Genomic DNA, 17,513 nt, shown 5'->3' on the forward strand with positions numbered 1-17,513 from the left:
TAATAGAACAAACTACATGACAGTACACAGCAGCACATTTCACTACCAACATGTATTCCCCACTACTCTGAAGATCCAAAGCTCATCAATGCATAAGAAAAATGTTATAATTCTGGTGACAAAGTAGGACGGACGTTCCCATTGATGCTGTAGAATAATTGCAGAGGCGTTTCCCCGAACAAATACATTGAATAAATGCTTTTTAGGTCAATTAAATACTGTTAATTGCAATGTAATTCAAGGTTGATCTCATTCAAATTTAACAGTTTCCAAACAAAATTCTAAATCATCCGTTCAGTACACATTTGTATGTGAATGTCAAATGAGAAATTTAAAAACAAGTTGGCACACCAAAAAACACTTTCTTTTTGCCATCTTGGAGATAATTCAGAATGAGATTAGTGAAAAAAAAATACACACAAAAAATTGACAATTTCTTAGTTTATTCACAAGCAATTCATGAAGCTTTTTTTTTCCCAATTTTAATAAGTAAATGTTTTATTTGGTTACTCAGATATTCCAATTTTAGATGATGCACATTTTTGGGATACATTGTATGCAGCATTTGAAGTTATTTTATTATATTATTTTTATTTTATTTTTACTTAATTCAAATGTGATTCTAATGTTAATATTAATAGTTTACTTTAGGTTATTTGAATTCACTCTGTATCTTCACAGTTCACAAAAATAGTTTTGTTTTCTTTCAAGCACATGATATACTCTGCTAATTTGTCAACAAGGCACTTTGAGCATTATGACTTCCTCTGAGAGGCAGCACTTCTCAGTACTGAGCACCAGGAAACCAAGCAAAAACTGGCAACAACAACAACAATCAAATACTGTATTATTAATCAAGAATAAAAATGACCCTTGAAGTGCAGACGCAACACTCTAAAAATAACAAGAAAGCATTAAAGGGACACATATTTGCTCAAACACTTGGTGATGATCACTATAAAAATAAACATACATCTGTAGCCATTATTGAAAAACAATTTGTCACTCTACAAGCCCACCTCAAAATGGGTTTCAAATCACTGTCATTAGCGTCCGTACTTCATGGTATAAAACTGCAACTGTGTGTTTTCAGGTAAGTCCATCTTGGAGTACTTGATAATTCTCAATTGACCAGAGGTTTGTGCGGCACTAACAATGTAGTGAGGAAGGAGTGTTGCTGTCCATCACTTGGGAGCCCGGTGCGTTGCAGTTACTTGGGTGACACAGTGGGCTGCAGGTGGAGTTACGGGTGTTCTTGAATGTGTGCAGGTATTCGGCATGGACAGGTCTGTGGCTCTGCAGTACCCTGATGGCGTCATCAACTTTGAACCATTTACGTTTCCTTCCTGGATACAATCGAGAACACAGCGTAGATTTTGAGCATGCTGGTTAGTTATCCAGTCGAGTGGTGAAATCACACTTGTCGTGCTTCGATTTGGTTGTTTAGGCGTGACAAATAAAATGAGTTGGATTTTGGTAGTTATATACCCTTATTCCTGGTCTTTTAAAAATATAAGCAAACTCAGACCGCAATCCAAATATCATATTCATGTGCGAGTAAAAGCAGCCTACTGTACCTATGTTGACGGAGTCCTCCCAGTCCTCCAGCATCTCCGTGACAATGAGGATATAGACGTGTGTCCTGTGCTTTCTGTCCTGGTTGTGCAGTAAAGATTTAGATGGAGAAAGCATGCTTTTAATTTTTGCATTTCATGTGTAGCTGTCATACTATACTGTGATTACTGTTCTTGATACGTAGACACAGGAGGAATGCAACAACTTAGTCATAAAAGACACAGAACATAATATCGAAATAAGAGTACAAGCATGAAAACGAAACAAAATGAACCAATTCAGAGCTGTAATGATTTTTTTTTTTTGGTGTGTGGATTCAATCAGAATTTCTTATGACGGTTTTAGAGGCTTACCTCAAAAATTCCCAGAAGTCTGCCAAGCCTTGCCTTGACCCCAGCCTGTGCACACAAGAAGCAAAAACATATTCAGCAAGAAAGGCGTTTGAATTTGAGAAATGAAAATGTGGACATTGAATTAGTTTACCATTTTTATTACTGCTTGACCTCATTAGGTAACTGGAGCCTATCCTAGCTGACTTTTTTTTTTTTACAGCAAAAGAGCATGGTGGTTCACGAGACATGAAAACATCAACTCAAATGGTCTTGGACTGATAGTATTGAAGCGCTTCACAGAGATTTGCAGTCTGTGGCTTTTCGAGCCAACTTCTAGTCAAAATGCTTCGAATTTCAGTCTGGTGTTGCATATGATGCATTCCAGAGGATTAAGAAATTGTTTGGCAACATGAAACTTTGATGTGTGGTGTTTTAAACCTGGCCTTTAGAGCTACAGTTAGTAGGGATCAGTCTTACCGACTGTATCCCAGTTCACTAAGACACATTGAATGTTTCCTCTGTGTATATATAAAAATCAAAATACAATAAAGTGGAAAATGCTCACCGCCTGGTGCATCAGAGAAACTACAGCTCATCCAAGAGGCGCGTTACAATACTCATTCAACACACAATTTTAACATTTCTTCCAATGCTATGATATTTTTCATCCAAATTTAAAATAAAACTGCTTTGGGAGATCGTAAAATAACCTAATGACATGAAATAAAATGATTAAAAATATACTGTTGTAAATTACATGCATCCATGTTGTCGAGTTGAACTTATAATCAGTGTATTGTAATATGATGATTTGAGATGTAGGCTTTCCAAGTTGTTGGTTTGCAGCTCATCTATATTCAGACACGTCTGGTCATAAGCGCAAAGTAACCCGAGAGTCTTCCCAAATGTCACTGCCGTACTTGAAAGTTGTCAACACGCTACAATCCGAGGCACAACCTCACAACGCAAACCGATCAATCAGTATGTAGCCAATTGAGGCCTCTTTATGAAACCACAAAGCAATTCAGTAGCTGGACATCAACGCTAAACATTTTTAACAATCACCTGGGTTGATCTAGTTGCCAATGACCTAACTATTTGAGGAATGCGGTATGCGCATGCTGTATACCATTTTGTCTTTGGGTCTCAAGTATCTTTGCATGTGTTTCCAAGACGGTAATGAAGTGATAGTTAATGTAGGTTAAACTCTTTTCAGTTTGTTACTATTAGTGAAGGATCACATCGCAAACCTGCATCCACATGTAATGTAATGCTAACGATCACATGATGAGTGGTAGCTCAAAATTTTAAAAAAAAATGCAGCTGATGATTTATGCAAGCTACATTTGATGGATGTGCAAATGATTCTTTTAGAACCAAATACAAAACAGAGTTGTAGCAGTTATTACCATATTATAAGGCACAGGGTTCTTCATGTACCTAATCCACACATAGGGCGCACCACATTATAGGGCGCACAATGTACTGTACTCACATTATTGTTAATCAATTTTTATATCCTCATCTTCTTTATCCAAATTAAACAGTTGGGCAAGTCTGCCATTAAACATGCCATGTTCCCTCTTGTCATTGTCTCTTTGTCACGTTGCTATTCAGCAATGATCCTGGCTTTTCAGAAAGCTCTAATTGTGCCACGTAAGCATATCTCTTTGCCAATGTCAACATTTACAGATTTTGGAATTCGGCCCACATAAAAGTCGCACCTTATTAAAAGGCGGACCTTCGGTTTTTGAGAAAATTAAAGGTTTTGAAGTGGGCCTTATGGTGCACCCTGGGACTTAAACAATGATACGGCGTGCAGACGTATGAGTGAGTGTCACTGTTCGTCTTTTTGAAGATGATGATCTTACCTCCTCATAAACTTCTCTGACAGCAGCACCATAGGGTTCCTCCTCAGGCTCTACTCCTCCCCCTGGCACAATCCATCGGTCCGGGTATCGGCTGCTGCTCACCAGTAGCACCTACATGTGAGAGAAGACTATTTACCAAAGTCTGTTCTGATGGATGGTCATTTTAAAGTGCCATCCAAGTAATAGCAACATCATGCTTTCCGAACTTTGACTGTGGAATAATTCAGAGGAGTAAATAGCAGCAGGTGTAATTCAGTCATAAGTAACAGTAAAACATGACATAACCTCATCCACCATATTGTGTGTAGGAAGGATGACAATGGCTATGTCAGGTATGTAAACAGTACGACATCATTTTATTTATCATGGACTGTGTTGCAGCATGCAAACTTATCATAACGCTTTAATTGCAAATTCTGGAGAATATTTAATTTTCTTTCTCTATGGTGATACAGAGGCAGGCTGGTCTTCAGTTGTGCTCTTAATGTATTTATTTTTTGTTAAAGGGGAAGTAAACCCCCAAATTTTCTTTGTAATAATATGTTCTGTGCAGCCCAAATGATAAACTATTCTCCGATATCATTGCTTTCATGCTGAAAATGCACAGTTGTACAGTATGTGGACATGCGTGCACGCATACTCGGTCAACAAGCTTTTCTAAAACCCCTGGATCAGCGGTTGTCTTTTAGCGTGAAAACAAGAGCGCATAGCAGAGGAGGTGAATGACCCGAGCAGATAGCTTGTCAACAGTGATAGCATACAGTCCTAGTTAACCTCCAGTGCAATTAGGTCACGTTTTGTGCATTCAAAACAGCCTTAGAGTTCAATAATGGTACTTAAGAACAAGTCATGTCAAGAATGCAAGCCTTTGCTGCAAATTTTATTATAAACCTCCTACTTTAAGAAACGGAGGTCCAGGTGTAAAACAATAAAAACATTTTCAACTGTGGAGGTGGAACTTTACACTTGTCGACTAGAGTGCAGATCAGTGCATGTGGCACATGCAGCAGAAACATTGAGAAACTGCGCACCAACTGCGCCAATCATGTTTTCGGGCATAGTCTTACCGGAAATGTGTTCGATCAAAGTGAAAAGGGGAACTTTTTTTGTTCCTTTATCCTCTTAAACCTTATAAGGCAATGGCTGTCAACCTGGCATTCATACAAGACTCCCCCATAGAAATTGTGACGTGTGAAATGGACTCAAATGCCAGAGCAGAATGTTGTGTGACGAGTGAGACGAGAGCTTCTTTCGGCACAGCAATCAGCAACGATGGAAGTGATTTGATCAAAACACAGGACATTGTGAAGAGGACCAGCCAATGGGGAGGGATTTGGCAGCGCCGAGGGGGACGTGAAAGCAAATCTGCAAGGGACAGCAAGAACCTGCACCTTGTTTCTAAAAATTGCAGCTCATAGGTCACTTGGTGTTAAGCACACTGTGTAACATTCAACACCTCGTCACCCATCCACTGCCACATCTCAAGCACAGCTCAGATCGGACACATCCACTCTGCAGACAAGGACACAGAAGCTAGGACTTTTGATGAAATGCTAGAGACTATTTTGTAACATACAGCTCTTACTTTAAAATAAAATTGACTTTCACTGGACTTAATAGTTCATCAGTATTTGAAATCCTGTTTAACGCACCTTGTGTTTTTTGGCAGGTCTTCAGAGGTCTTCATTGTAGTAACAATTAAAAGCACAGCAGATTGGTTGGCTGATATTCTTTTAAAATTGGCAAATATCAAAAGATTGAAGTTAATTTGTCACAAGACAAAGATAATGAAATTCAAACCTCCGGCCCAACAAATAGAAAATCTTCAAAATACAGGTTGATTGGCTGATATGAATTTAAAAGTTTTGGTACACATTAACACGTGTACATATATTTAATTCAATAGGTTGAACAATCAATTGTCAGAATTTTATTCTGCCTTTATTCTGGCCTAAAAATGATCTAGATTGGCCTGGTAACAATATAGACTTTTTTTGTTGTTGTAATTTTGTGTGGCCGTAATTGATTCCATTCCAATTGGGAATAAATAACCTGGATCACCATTCACATGGTTGAATAACACATTATTGACTTAATGTGAAATGGTCTTTACTAGAACTCAATTGTGATGGAACAATTTACATCTTAACTTGGAAACTTGAGTGGGAATGCTAGCACATTACATTTTATGGTCTCTGGATTATGTCTTTTTAATTTGGTGACACTTTATACATGTCATTGAATACACTATTAAATCGGATAAAAAAAAAAGACCTTGCAATTAAGCTATAATGTTTGAGAACTAAAGTTAAGTTCTAAAATATGACGTTGACAATTTTGAACAGTTGTTGAACAACAAATAGAAACGGTTACGTCTTACCTCATCTTCGGATTCGCTGCTGAAACACAAACAAGCCGCTCGTCTTTTGAACCCTTCGCCGTCGTACGTCCTGGTCTTGTTGATCTTAAACTTCATCATGTAAAATGTTCTCCTCAATGGGGAAACGCATCAAAATAAATGTCAGAAGTTGGTAGTACGTGGAGCTTCAGTCGTCCGCGAGGCCAGAATATGTTACAGTCGCAATTCCAAAATGCGGAGTTGCTTCATTCATTTCTAGACTTTTCCTCATCCGTGTCAGGCTGCAACTAGTCGTTCATGGAACATGGCATGGAAATTAGGTTCCGATGTCACACGTATGTCAGAGGTCCGCGGGCTTCTTTTACGAGTCGGAGTTCGCATAGACATAAATACATAGACATACGTTAAGCGTGTTGGCCAGCTGCAGCCATACGTCAGCGATTCAGCCATATTGGTCATGGTAAATCCTGTTCCGGTGACCGGTAACCCAAAACTCCTTGAAACACCTTTTTATAAAAATCACAAAAGCAATCCTTCTCAAAGCAGATGTTAAAATAAAAACACGTATGTTATGTTTATTTGATGACGAGCCATGTTTGAGATATTCTGTTTGGGTTGTAGCATCAAGCCAATGCATATATATTTTTTATACCAGTTACTGTTACAGTGCTGATATATATTTCCGAACTTTGTGCCACATCCAATATGGCGGCGTTGATTTACAAGTCAGCCATCTATATTAATATCTGTTGGTCTGATCCACAGTCTGGAGCGCTATACATACTCCTCTGGAAATGAGTTAAAATGAATGACAGTATTCATGAGATGTACACAATTTACAATGAGATTGATGAGTTAAAATGAATGACAGTATTCATGAGATGTACACAATTTACAATGAGATTGAGTTTTTTTTTTCCAGAATCCCCTAATTTTATTAGTATTGATGTATTGCTTTCATATAAAGCTTACTCACAGAACTTGAGGTATTTGCTGTTTGTGCCATCAGTACCATCTTGGAAGTCATCACATCTACGATTATTGCAATTGTGAGTCTTCCTGGTGCTGTCTTGTCAAGTAATTGAACAGTTGACATGTATTTTGACTCCTGTGAATTCAGAACTTGCAGTTGTTCTATTGTCTTATATAACAATAAATAAAAGCATGTCTGAGGGATGTTTGAAATTGTGACTACTGATCACTGTTTTATTCAAATTAATGACCAAAAAAATCAAACGCAAGCATGTGTTTATTATCTAACGGAGTTTATTTACAGAACTAAAATGTATGCAGATGATCGTTTTCCATAACATTCTCAGATCGGGAAAAAGTTTCCTCCCGGATGATCAAAAATTTACATTTTAGCTCGGCTTTGTAGCCACATATGTCAGGTGTCAAATTCTACACTGACCTAAATTGGAGGAGAGTGATCACACCACACCTTAACATCACATATGACATTCCAATCCTGACTTATTATTAAATAAGGTAAAACCGCAAATGGAACCCCTGCTTTGTGGATTAATTGCCACTGGGAAGAAGGTCATACACAACCGAGTCATGTCGTGTCAATGCACTAGAAGAAAAAAGCTGAGTGGAGTTTAGTATGACTGTACTAAGAAGAAAAAATACATTGAGGACTAGATATTGTAAAGTTAAACAAAACAAACAAAAAAAAAAAGCTCAAACTAAGTCAAGGTCCATAACGTCCATCCTAACAGCACTGACACGCACTTAACACAATTTCCAGCTAGAAGTGGTTAAAAAGTGATGGTGATGTATGCAATTTGTAAAAGGCTCAGTTTTGGCTTTCAGTCCTATTAGCTGCGAGTTTAAATAAAGAGAGCTGTTTTGTGATTGGCCAGAACAGACACTTGTTATCTCCACGTGGTCGTCATACAACACCACAGATGGTAAACATTAGTAGTTGTTAGTTGCTTTTAATCGACAGTGATCAAGGAACACAAAGTTAAAATAAACATAAAAAAATGACTATACTGGCCACACAGCGAGCACTTCCTTCCTTCCTCACCCTGTTCCACTGCTGTCTCCTCCTTGTAACCCTCAAGACTCCCCTCCCCCAAGCAATGATGTGGGATGCAGGTTCCTCCCTCTTGAAAAGCTTAAAAAAAAAAAAAAAGCAGCAGTTGACAGACTATCGATGTACAAAGAAAGCCAAGTTGAGCTGACCTAAACCTCTGAGCAAACAGTAGTGAGTTATTTAGGACAAAGACGAGTCATTTTACTAGAATGCATTCCACTAATTGCCAGCACTTTTTTCCCTTTTCATTATATTCATGTTTATTTATAGCATAAGTGTGCGCGTGTTACGTGTGTTTTAATTTGACCGTGTCCTTCAAATGCAAATAAAGGAGGTATTGGCAGAACATGAGGACTTGTGTTCACACTTGACTTCCGTGTGGGTCTTCACTTGACAGGCTGCTCGTAGCTTCATTTGTTTCCGGCATAAAGTCTGGTCCATGACTTGGCTGAAGAGGGGTTTAAAAAAAAAAAAAAAGAAAAAAAAGTCAACAAGAACATTTTTAAAAAGGACAATTAGTACTGCAATTGATGATAAATTAATTGATAGCATCAACGTTAAAAGAGAATAGCGAGTGAGTTGGTCATTACTGTAAGACCGCTGACAGGCTGGAGAAGACATGCGTGACTTCCATGTCCAGCAAAAACATTAATGAGCCTTTTCAGATCACGTTGTGATGCATTTGCCTCCACCATGTGTGTCAAAAGTTACAAAGTGTAGTTTGTGAGGCTGCTATTACTCATGTGAATCTGAGCCCTGACACTAAGACAAATACACTTTTGTTACCTACAGATTCCTTGCGGCAGTATTTTTAAGGGAAAGTCTATGCGACAATAATATACCTTTTATGAATTATAATATGAACTTCGTCTTCTTCTTATCGTGTCTACAAGGCAGTTCGTTACAATACTGTTACCAAAACGTAATAGTTAATATGAACTAAACAGCTAAATCTCCCCCATTTGATCCATCTCAGGGGGGCGGCCATTTTGCCATTTGCTGTCGACTGAGAATGAAAACTGAAAATGGAATCACATCAGAGTTGTGATTTCATTCAAATCCAGCAGCTCTTACCCGTCTCTATAGCTTCAGCTTCATTGGTCTTCCACTTCTCGGCAACGTCATTTGCTAAGGGATCGTCAGGGTTTGGTGCACTGAGTAATGCCTGGATGGACAGGAGCACCGTGCGAATCTGCAGAGCTGGTGACCATTTATCTGAAATAAAAAGGAAATGAGAACAGAGGAGGCTATTGAGGCTGATTGAAAAATTCATCATTTTCTATCACTTCTGGCAGGGAGGATGTGGCCATTTCTTAAGTGTCAATATGATCATTATTTTGAACTTACCTTTCAGAATGTCTAAACATATTCTTCCCAGCTTGTCTACATTGGGATGATATATTTTAGTCATGAAGCGAACTTTAGGGGCTGCCATGGGATATTCCTCCGGTAAAAAGAGTTCAAGTTTGAATGTACCCCCCTCAAAAGGTGAGTCCTGCGGTCCAGATATGACCACGTGAAAGTAGCGAGCATTGCTCTCATCCGGCTCTGCCTGGATACCCGGCACAGGCTCTGCAAACAAGCGCTGAGTTTCCTGGCAAAACAAAAACAAAGCAAAAATCACGTTTAGCTTTTGTGTACCTTCTGCTTTCATCTCATGCTCCAAATTACTTGAAAATAAGAGTTTTGGAGAAGTTCCATAGGAGTCAATGTTGTCAAACTGTCAGTAGGTGGCGATGAAGCGATCTCCACTGATGTAAGATGAGACTGCGGCAGCCACTCTCGTGACGACTCAGTGCAAATTGGCAAATTTCTTATGTCACGGTGTTGTGCAACATCCCAACTCTATTTTGTCATCACACTATCCCTTCACTCCGTCTGTTTTGTTTTCACTCTTGTGTGGCACGCTACTATCACGCAATGGTCATCCAAGAGTAGGTGGCACAACATGGAGCAAAGAATCAATGTGAATTACCGACCTAGTGAAGTTGGAAAAGAGCCCAACAATGTCTCTTAAATATGTATCTTTGTGTTTTTACCTAGAACAGTTATTTGTTGACTGCAAGGTGCACAGACACGGACATGTTTAGTTTTTTTCAGAAAACGTGATCCACTCAGGCTTGCGAATGGTGACCCAGTTCACGAATCAATATTGAATTAATCACCAGATTTGACTGTTTAAAATATCATATATTTATTGGCCCCAAAAATTATTGCATAAAATCTCAGAAAGGTATTTTTTTTACCTTTCTGAGATTTTATGCAACGACTACTTTGTTTGTGACATTCCGGCAGTCCCTTGTAAAGCAAGGGCCCTTAAAAGTTACAAAAACGGTTGTTACCAATAAACTTCCAAACTGTCCGTTATGCCGGTCGTAAAAAATTGCATTGCGGCCATAATATTTTTGAGTCCACAAGTTACCTCTGCTAATAAAAATAATTACATTGTAAAAAAGTAGCGAAGACGTGAACTTTGAGAGATAGATGTTATTACCTCCCCCCCGCCCCAAAAAAAAAAAAGATGATGGGGAGTGTTAGCCTATGTGTATACGAACAAAGCCTGAGCCCATATGTCATGTTTTTTTTTTTTTAGAGGTGACACTAAGGCTCCGTGCCACAGGGGAATATACTATCTTCCGCACTTATCAGCCACTGCAGCAAGGTTACTACTTACTCCCTCCTTTCAACCAAAGCAAAGTGACACACACAGCACAAAACCCGTGAAGGTTTCAGTTAAACTATACCACAAATTGCAATATCATCACATCAACCAATCATCATATATCCTAAAAAGAAATCCAGCCAACTAATCAAGTAATACACTACTGTACGCTATATACAAACACGATATATTCTGCCCTGCTTTTTTCCGTTTTTATCTGATATAGCCAAGAAGCTTCATGTAATGTCCATCGCGGGCCGGCTGAAATGAACAGAATCTACTAACTAGGAATGAATGCAAAAGAATCCTAACTAGTTACCGGATTTGTTTTTGACAGGACTCTCCTGAATGCAGCTCGGAGTGAAATTCCTGAAATATTTTAGATAACCCACAGACAAAACCATGCAGTGAAAACACAGACAAGAGGGGCTCCCAGTAGCAGTCACAAGTGCCAAAAGGCTCAAGGCCTCCAACATTCCCGCCTTTTCCCACAAATGTCGGTCTGCGGCTGGCTTAGTCACTCACTCACCTGTAGAGCTTACATTTTTCTGTTCCTATTAGGCTTTCTTCTCTACATGGATACACATTGTGGGAAACATTCAATGTGTATTTTTTATTTTTTTTTTAATTCTATCTGTACCGCCAGAGTCAAACTAAAATTCCATGTATAATTAATGTCGATTGAAATATATTGAACAAAATAATTTAAAGAAATATAAATTTGAAAAAACTGCCGATAAACATCAGGTACAACATGTAAAAAAAAAATGCATGGATGTGGCACGGATTCGCATTCATTACAGACTAACTGAATAACAAACGCATTTTACTCTACAAAAAGAATGAAATTATTTTGATTGATTTTGTATGTAAAAATATTTTCCTATAATGATGATGTGTCAAGAAAAATAACCCACGAGGAGCCTCGAGATATTTTGCCTCCTCCTATGAACCAAATTCAACTTCCAAAACCCGTGAGCGACTCGATCAGAGCGTGTCTAATGACGTTGTGACTAAGTTAGTACTGTACTTACGGTGTTTGATTTGGCATCTTTATATTTATAGTTTAGACATTTGTTTACTATTCAAATGTTAATTGTAATTATGATCTTTAGAGGTTATAATCAATGAACTGGTTTGTGCTGTGGCGCAAGAGTACTTTCCTCATGCAGCACAATAACGGATGCTGAGTCACATATTTCGTTTGATTGTTTTGTAAGTATGGCCTAGTATGCATGTTAAATATTTACTGTAATGACTTTACTACAGCAGTTAGCACTTATCATTGATGGCAATCCAAGTTATCTACAAATTCCGGCAAAGTCACAATTATAATCCACCTAGTGTGCGAGCCTAATTGAATTACTTTTATCACAATGCGTGTTTAACGTCAATGGTAGATGTTACATAATATTTCAGATGTTGGGAATTGGCTTCTAATTGTGATTACTAGGCATCTTGGTGCGTGGAGTAACGTGTGCTTAAAACCGCTGCTTGATATGAAAATAAAGTGGAGCACAATACTCCAAATGCAGTGTGAAATGCAAATAAACGGACTCAATGTGTGCAGTTAAGTCGACGTATTTCAAAGGGGCTGCCAAAGAATATGGCATTTGGAGTGAATGGAGAGTAGCAACATCTTTGGCTAACTTACTTTGCTCTCTTGGGTGTGCAAACCAAATGATCCAGACCTCCACCGCTAACCAGCTTGTTATACAAGGTGATTCAATTACATTTGGATTTATAAAAGGACTGGGTGGGATAGAGTCAATTAGCCTGGGTTTGATTCTTATGTAGAACACCCCAAGTCAGATGTTTGGGTACAAACGACCAATAAGATATTTTGGTGTGATTCATTCGAGTTTTTAACCGTTATAGACATCACGAAAGAATGCATAGCATTGTTTGTAATTCATAATATCAACCACTGATGTAGAGTTTAAGTTCTGATTGATCAATTGTTGAAAGGTTACATTTTGGTGAAACCCTTTTTAATCAGGTTTATGCTTATTCTAATGATCGACTGAAATAGGCCTTACAGAATACAAAAGTGAGCAGAGCGCCTATACTTAATTTATCATGTTTTATTCCTAAATATATCGTTATTGCTCACTTGGGACAAGCATTCGCCCATTGCCTTATTGCAAGCTCTAGATTGAAATTAGCACGTAGAAATTGCACCAAAAGGCCCCACGATCAAATAAATTACACGAAAGACATCCAACTTCTAAACGCATCGTTTATATTTGAGTGCAAAACCATTGTTTTGGGTTAGGACAAAATGTTAATGGCGTGGCGAATTTTCGATTTTTAAACACTCAACGAGGGTAGACCTGTTTAGCATGGTTAGCTTCGTTAGCCTGCTTAGCCAGGGAGGTCGTCAATCCCGACAGTATTCTATCAATGGATTTGAACGCACAGTTTGTTATGTTTCTTAACTATTAGCAGCAGCAACCGGGATTAGCCGTGGTGGTCACGTTTTAACCAAAACTTTTGACTGATCTTCTCACGGTATGAAAACGGAAGTCACTTCGGACAACTAACGGTATCGTGGTGAATGCTACCGTTAGCATCAAAAGCCCATATTCGATCTTTTGCGCTTGTGGGCCGAATATATTGAGCATAAAACACAAGAAATAAATCGCAGAGGCTAATCTTTGAACGTGAATTTGTTACCTTTATAATCCTGCGGGGCAGTCCTGTCATCTTGTCTTAAATGCGAGCTTTAGCTCAGTGAGTGCCTTCTCTCGTTGACAGCAGCACACGCACACACCTACGACTTCCGGGTTCTCTGCGTCATGACCACAGATGGGAGGAAGCACTTGCAGCAAACCATCTGTTGTGTGTGCACACCAATAACAAGTCTTGTATCACATCTGAAAGCGATACTTGAGTAAAAGTAAGATTACCTTAGCAGAAAATAACTTTGATAGTCGTCAAAGGCACCTTTTCTCGGAGTAAAAGTCTTTGAGTAAATGGTGAAGACGTCCGGCATCATTCTGTGTGCACAGTTTCAAGGTTATAAAGCTCCATCAGCTTGACTAAAACTAAAGTTCAAACAATTTAAACAAACATTTAACAAAATAAAAATGAAAAAAGTATTTTTTACAAAATGAACACTAACTTAAACTTCAAACTAACTAAAACTAACTCTAATTAGAGTGAAGATATCCTTTGTTTGAATCTTTTTCTAATCATATCCTACAGGAACACACACACATATACATATATATTGCTGTGTGTCCCAATTTCTGACTCGAGGTAGGCGATATTTTATTAGCTGTTAAGTTTGAATTAAATTAAGCCTGCATGTCTCTATGAATCACTGCCAGCCATCCCAGTTATTACAATCAGAAATGACAGTGATAAAAGATTGATTGCCTGATACTTTGATTTCCTTACAATGTAGATGTCAATATGTCATTTATTTAGAGAAATGAAGACAAAATAAATATAAATAAATTTCATCCTATTAATAAGATTGCTTAATAATGTAAAAGCACAAAGAAACCAAAGCAAGAAAATAAAATTTCAAGTGAAATGTGTGCTTTAGCTAGTCTCTCTATGGGCCCGCTCTATCACAGTTTGTTTTCTTTTAGACAAAACAAAGGTTGAATTACACTTTCAGTCAAATAAGGGCACGTAAGATAGTCCTTCGATTTGACCTTTTTTATACTCTGCAGGCTAAACATTGGAGGATGGTGTGAAGCTCCTCCTCTTCATAAATGCATGCAGACAAAAGGATCGGCCGTTTGCACTTCAGGCCCGTTATGAGAATTTATTGGGACATTTGAAGTTGAGCGACAATCACTTCTTTGGAACTCCGTCTTTTTTGTTCCCTTTAGGAAGATGTTAGGAATTTATACTCTACATTGCTCAACAGGTGAGTGTTATATTTTTTATCAAGAATTTTACCATGGACCACAGTAACCTGACATGGCAGATTGATTGCTTTGACAGAGATCTACGAAATTCTATCTCGTAAAAAATGGTGAGAATGTTGAGCTGTATTTTTTAATTTTTTTGGGGGGGGTAGGATGACAATGATACATGTTTAATTATTGTGGTGTAATTAGACGACAGGTGAACGCCTAATTCAATCCATTATTGACTTTGTTGAGTCTAGCATTAAAACATTTTTACTTTGATGAAGGTTTTGCATGGTATTTGTTCATTTTTTTTTTCTTTTAATACACATAAAGATGATTTGACTCCTAGTTTTTTTTTTAAAACCGCTCATCAAGTTTAAATTACTACTCGTGTTAGGTGATGTCATAGGGTCAAACTATTTCTCCTTTTGCTTTGTAATATTTATAATTGTCCTTATTTTAGATACATTTTGTCAAAATTTGCACGACTGATTTCATTTTCTCAAATATTGTGACTTGAAACTAGTCGGGAATTTGTGTCTTTGATAGGAAACACATTCAACAATAAAAAAAATATATAAACATTAACATTTCATGTAAAAAAAAAAAAAAAGTTTCATTTGTTATACTTAGCGAATAGCAGTCATTCCATTCCAACCCACCTCACCAAACTCTTCTAAAGATGTCTATTGTTCACCTCACACAGGAGCAGATGATGCAGAACTTAATTGAGTCCCATGTGTTCACAGAGAACACAGACAGTATCAGCCACAGTATAGAGGAGCGACTGCTCACACCAATTCAGTTAGCCATGTTGCATCTTCTGATTGACATGAACTTAAATCTGACACAGTCCATCACAATTCTTTGACCTGCGCTTTGTCTTTTTCTCAACAGGTGAATGGGCCCCTCGATTTTATCTCGCAGCTTTACTGATGGTGAGCACCTGTGGCCCAATCTCCCCCCAGCGTGCCCCTCCAGTGACAACAGGTCCCCGCTCAGCTTTCTCTGCTACGCGTACCAGTAGCATACTGGGAGGCAAGCAGAGTGTTGTGACCTTTAACAAGCTCTTGGTCAACATCGGAAGAGACTTCAATCCAGACACTGGTTACTTTCGTTGCCGCCTCCCAGGAGTGTACTACTTCTCCTTCTCAATGGGGAAATTCCCAAATAAAATGCTCTCCGTCATTCTGGTGAAAAACGGGCGGGAGGTTCAGGCCATGGCTTATGATGACTACCGCAAGAAGGGCAGGAAAGTTCAAAGTCAAAGCATAATGATCTCATTGGAGGAAATGGACACAGTGTGGTTAATGTTGCAGCAGAATTCTCAGTATGCTTTGTACAGCAATGCCGGCCCTTACGTCAGCTTCTCTGGTTACCTTGTTTATCCCGACACCTCTTCGAGCAGCTACATCAGCAACCACCTGATGCCTCACCCAGACTGTCCCTCTCAGGTCAGACATGCGGCATTTGAGCAGCCCAGATCAGCCTTCTCTGTGGCACGGACATCCACGTTTATAGGCCAGCGTCGCAAGCAGCAGCACAAATCACCTCTGACCTTTGACGTAGAATTCGTCAACATCGGGGGCCATTTCAATAAATCCTCGGGCAGGTTCACCTGCCGCTTCCCCGGGGCTTACTATTTTGCATTCACAGTGGGTAAACACCCTCGGAAGGCTCTTTCTGTGAAACTGATGACCGGGGAGGGCGTGGTACAGGCCATGGTGTTTGACGACGATACGTCCAAGAGACGGGAGATGCAGAGTCAGAGTTTGATGCTTTTCCTTCACAAGGGCGACACTGTGTGGCTGTACAGTCAGCAGGATAATCGCTACGCTGTATACAGCAACCAGGGGAGGTACACCACCTTCTCAGGCTTCTTGGTGTATCCCCAGGCCAACTCACTCACATACACACAGAAATAAGCACAGAAATTAACTGTAAATGCCACCGTCGCTTTTTGACTTTTATTAGCAAATAGTCAAGTAATCAAACAAAAAGGGTTTAGCTATTTTCTTTTTATTTGCAATCGCCATGTATTTCATTTAAGAACTAACCAAAGGTAATTGCATTGCATTGTGTGAGCTATAAGCAAATATCTCCACAAGGTGGTGCTGTGACACAGTTATCGATGCTACGCGTTTGAGAAGATAAAATGGTGTGTAAGGGCATGACGCCAATCATGTACATTTTGTATAGTTATCTTGTCAATTGGTTGAACATGTGAAACGTTTATTACTGTATTATCATTCCAATAGTGATATTTTTTATTAAGTATATTCAATGTAAGAATAAACACATTAGAAATCCAAAAGTTATTTTATTAATTTTTTTGTTATTTCTTGACCGTACAGTATGGTACAGTATATGGAACTGGACTGATCAGCTGTAAGAAATTAGATTTTAACCTACTATGTAATTTCTACATACAGTACAATGGTTAGGTTATTACAAGAAATACATTTAGAGATATTGTGCAGCAGCTAACCTATCGCTGAAAAGAAGTAGGTAGTTCACCATATAACCACATCAGAAATTAAAATACCATAATTTTTTTTTTAATAAATAGTAAGAGAATGTCAAAATTCCAAAATATGCGGTGAGTATTTATTCTCCTTTGTGCTTGCGTATGTTTTCTCAGGGTACCCAGATTTTTTTTCCAACATTCCAAAAGCATGCATATTAGCTTAAATGAAGATTCTAAACTGTCCATAGATGTGGATATGCATCTGAGTGTGGTTTGTCAATAAGTGCCCTGTGATTGGCTGGCAGCCAGTTCACAATGTACCCCACCTCTTGCTGGT

The 17,513-nt window shown here is 38.6% G+C and overlaps 3 protein-coding genes across 5 annotated transcripts; 1 reads left to right on the forward strand and 2 right to left on the reverse strand.

Annotated features, from left to right (window-relative positions):
• Positions 1-426: 426 nt before the first annotated feature.
• nudt4a (nudix (nucleoside diphosphate linked moiety X)-type motif 4a) lies at positions 427-6,560 on the reverse strand. Its single transcript, XM_085915128.1, has 5 exons — positions 6,159-6,560; positions 3,779-3,889; positions 1,929-1,973; positions 1,578-1,656; positions 427-1,346 (listed from the first exon to the last, which is right to left on the reverse strand). The coding sequence occupies exons 1-5, from the start codon at positions 6,255-6,257 to the stop codon at positions 1,150-1,152; spliced, it is 531 nt and encodes a 176-aa protein (XP_085771254.1). The 5' UTR covers positions 6,258-6,560; the 3' UTR covers positions 427-1,149.
• Positions 6,561-8,061: 1,501 nt separating this feature from the next.
• On the reverse strand, positions 8,062-13,680 carry ube2na (ubiquitin-conjugating enzyme E2Na). Of its 2 annotated transcripts, XM_085913849.1 has the most exons (5): positions 13,517-13,676; positions 9,526-9,772; positions 9,253-9,393; positions 8,546-8,626; positions 8,062-8,259 (listed from the first exon to the last, which is right to left on the reverse strand). In XM_085913849.1, exons 1-4 carry the CDS (start codon positions 13,544-13,546, stop codon positions 8,589-8,591), a joined length of 456 nt encoding a protein of 151 aa, XP_085769975.1. In that variant the 5' UTR covers positions 13,547-13,676; the 3' UTR covers positions 8,062-8,259; positions 8,546-8,588. The 2 variants fall into 2 exon arrangements, with proteins under 2 accessions (XP_085769975.1, XP_085769974.1); XM_085913848.1 differs by having other exon boundaries at positions 8,062-8,626; positions 13,517-13,680.
• Positions 13,681-14,596: 916 nt separating this feature from the next.
• c1qtnf13 (C1q and TNF related 13) lies at positions 14,597-17,231 on the forward strand. 2 transcript variants are annotated; one of them, XM_085913847.1, is made up of 3 exons: positions 14,597-14,723; positions 14,801-14,831; positions 15,607-17,231. In XM_085913847.1, the coding sequence occupies exon 3, from the start codon at positions 15,645-15,647 to the stop codon at positions 16,632-16,634; it is 990 nt and encodes a 329-aa protein (XP_085769973.1). In that variant the 5' UTR covers positions 14,597-14,723; positions 14,801-14,831; positions 15,607-15,644; the 3' UTR covers positions 16,635-17,231. The 2 variants fall into 2 exon arrangements, with proteins under 2 accessions (XP_085769973.1, XP_085769972.1); XM_085913846.1 differs by lacking the exon at positions 14,801-14,831 and having other exon boundaries at positions 14,620-14,723.
• Positions 17,232-17,513: the final 282 nt, after the last annotated feature.

Source organism: Syngnathus leptorhynchus, chromosome 6 (assembly GCF_054491065.1).
Source record: "Syngnathus leptorhynchus isolate UIUO chromosome 6, UIUO_Slep, whole genome shotgun sequence".
NCBI classification, from domain to species: Eukaryota; Metazoa; Chordata; class Actinopteri; order Syngnathiformes; family Syngnathidae; genus Syngnathus; species Syngnathus leptorhynchus.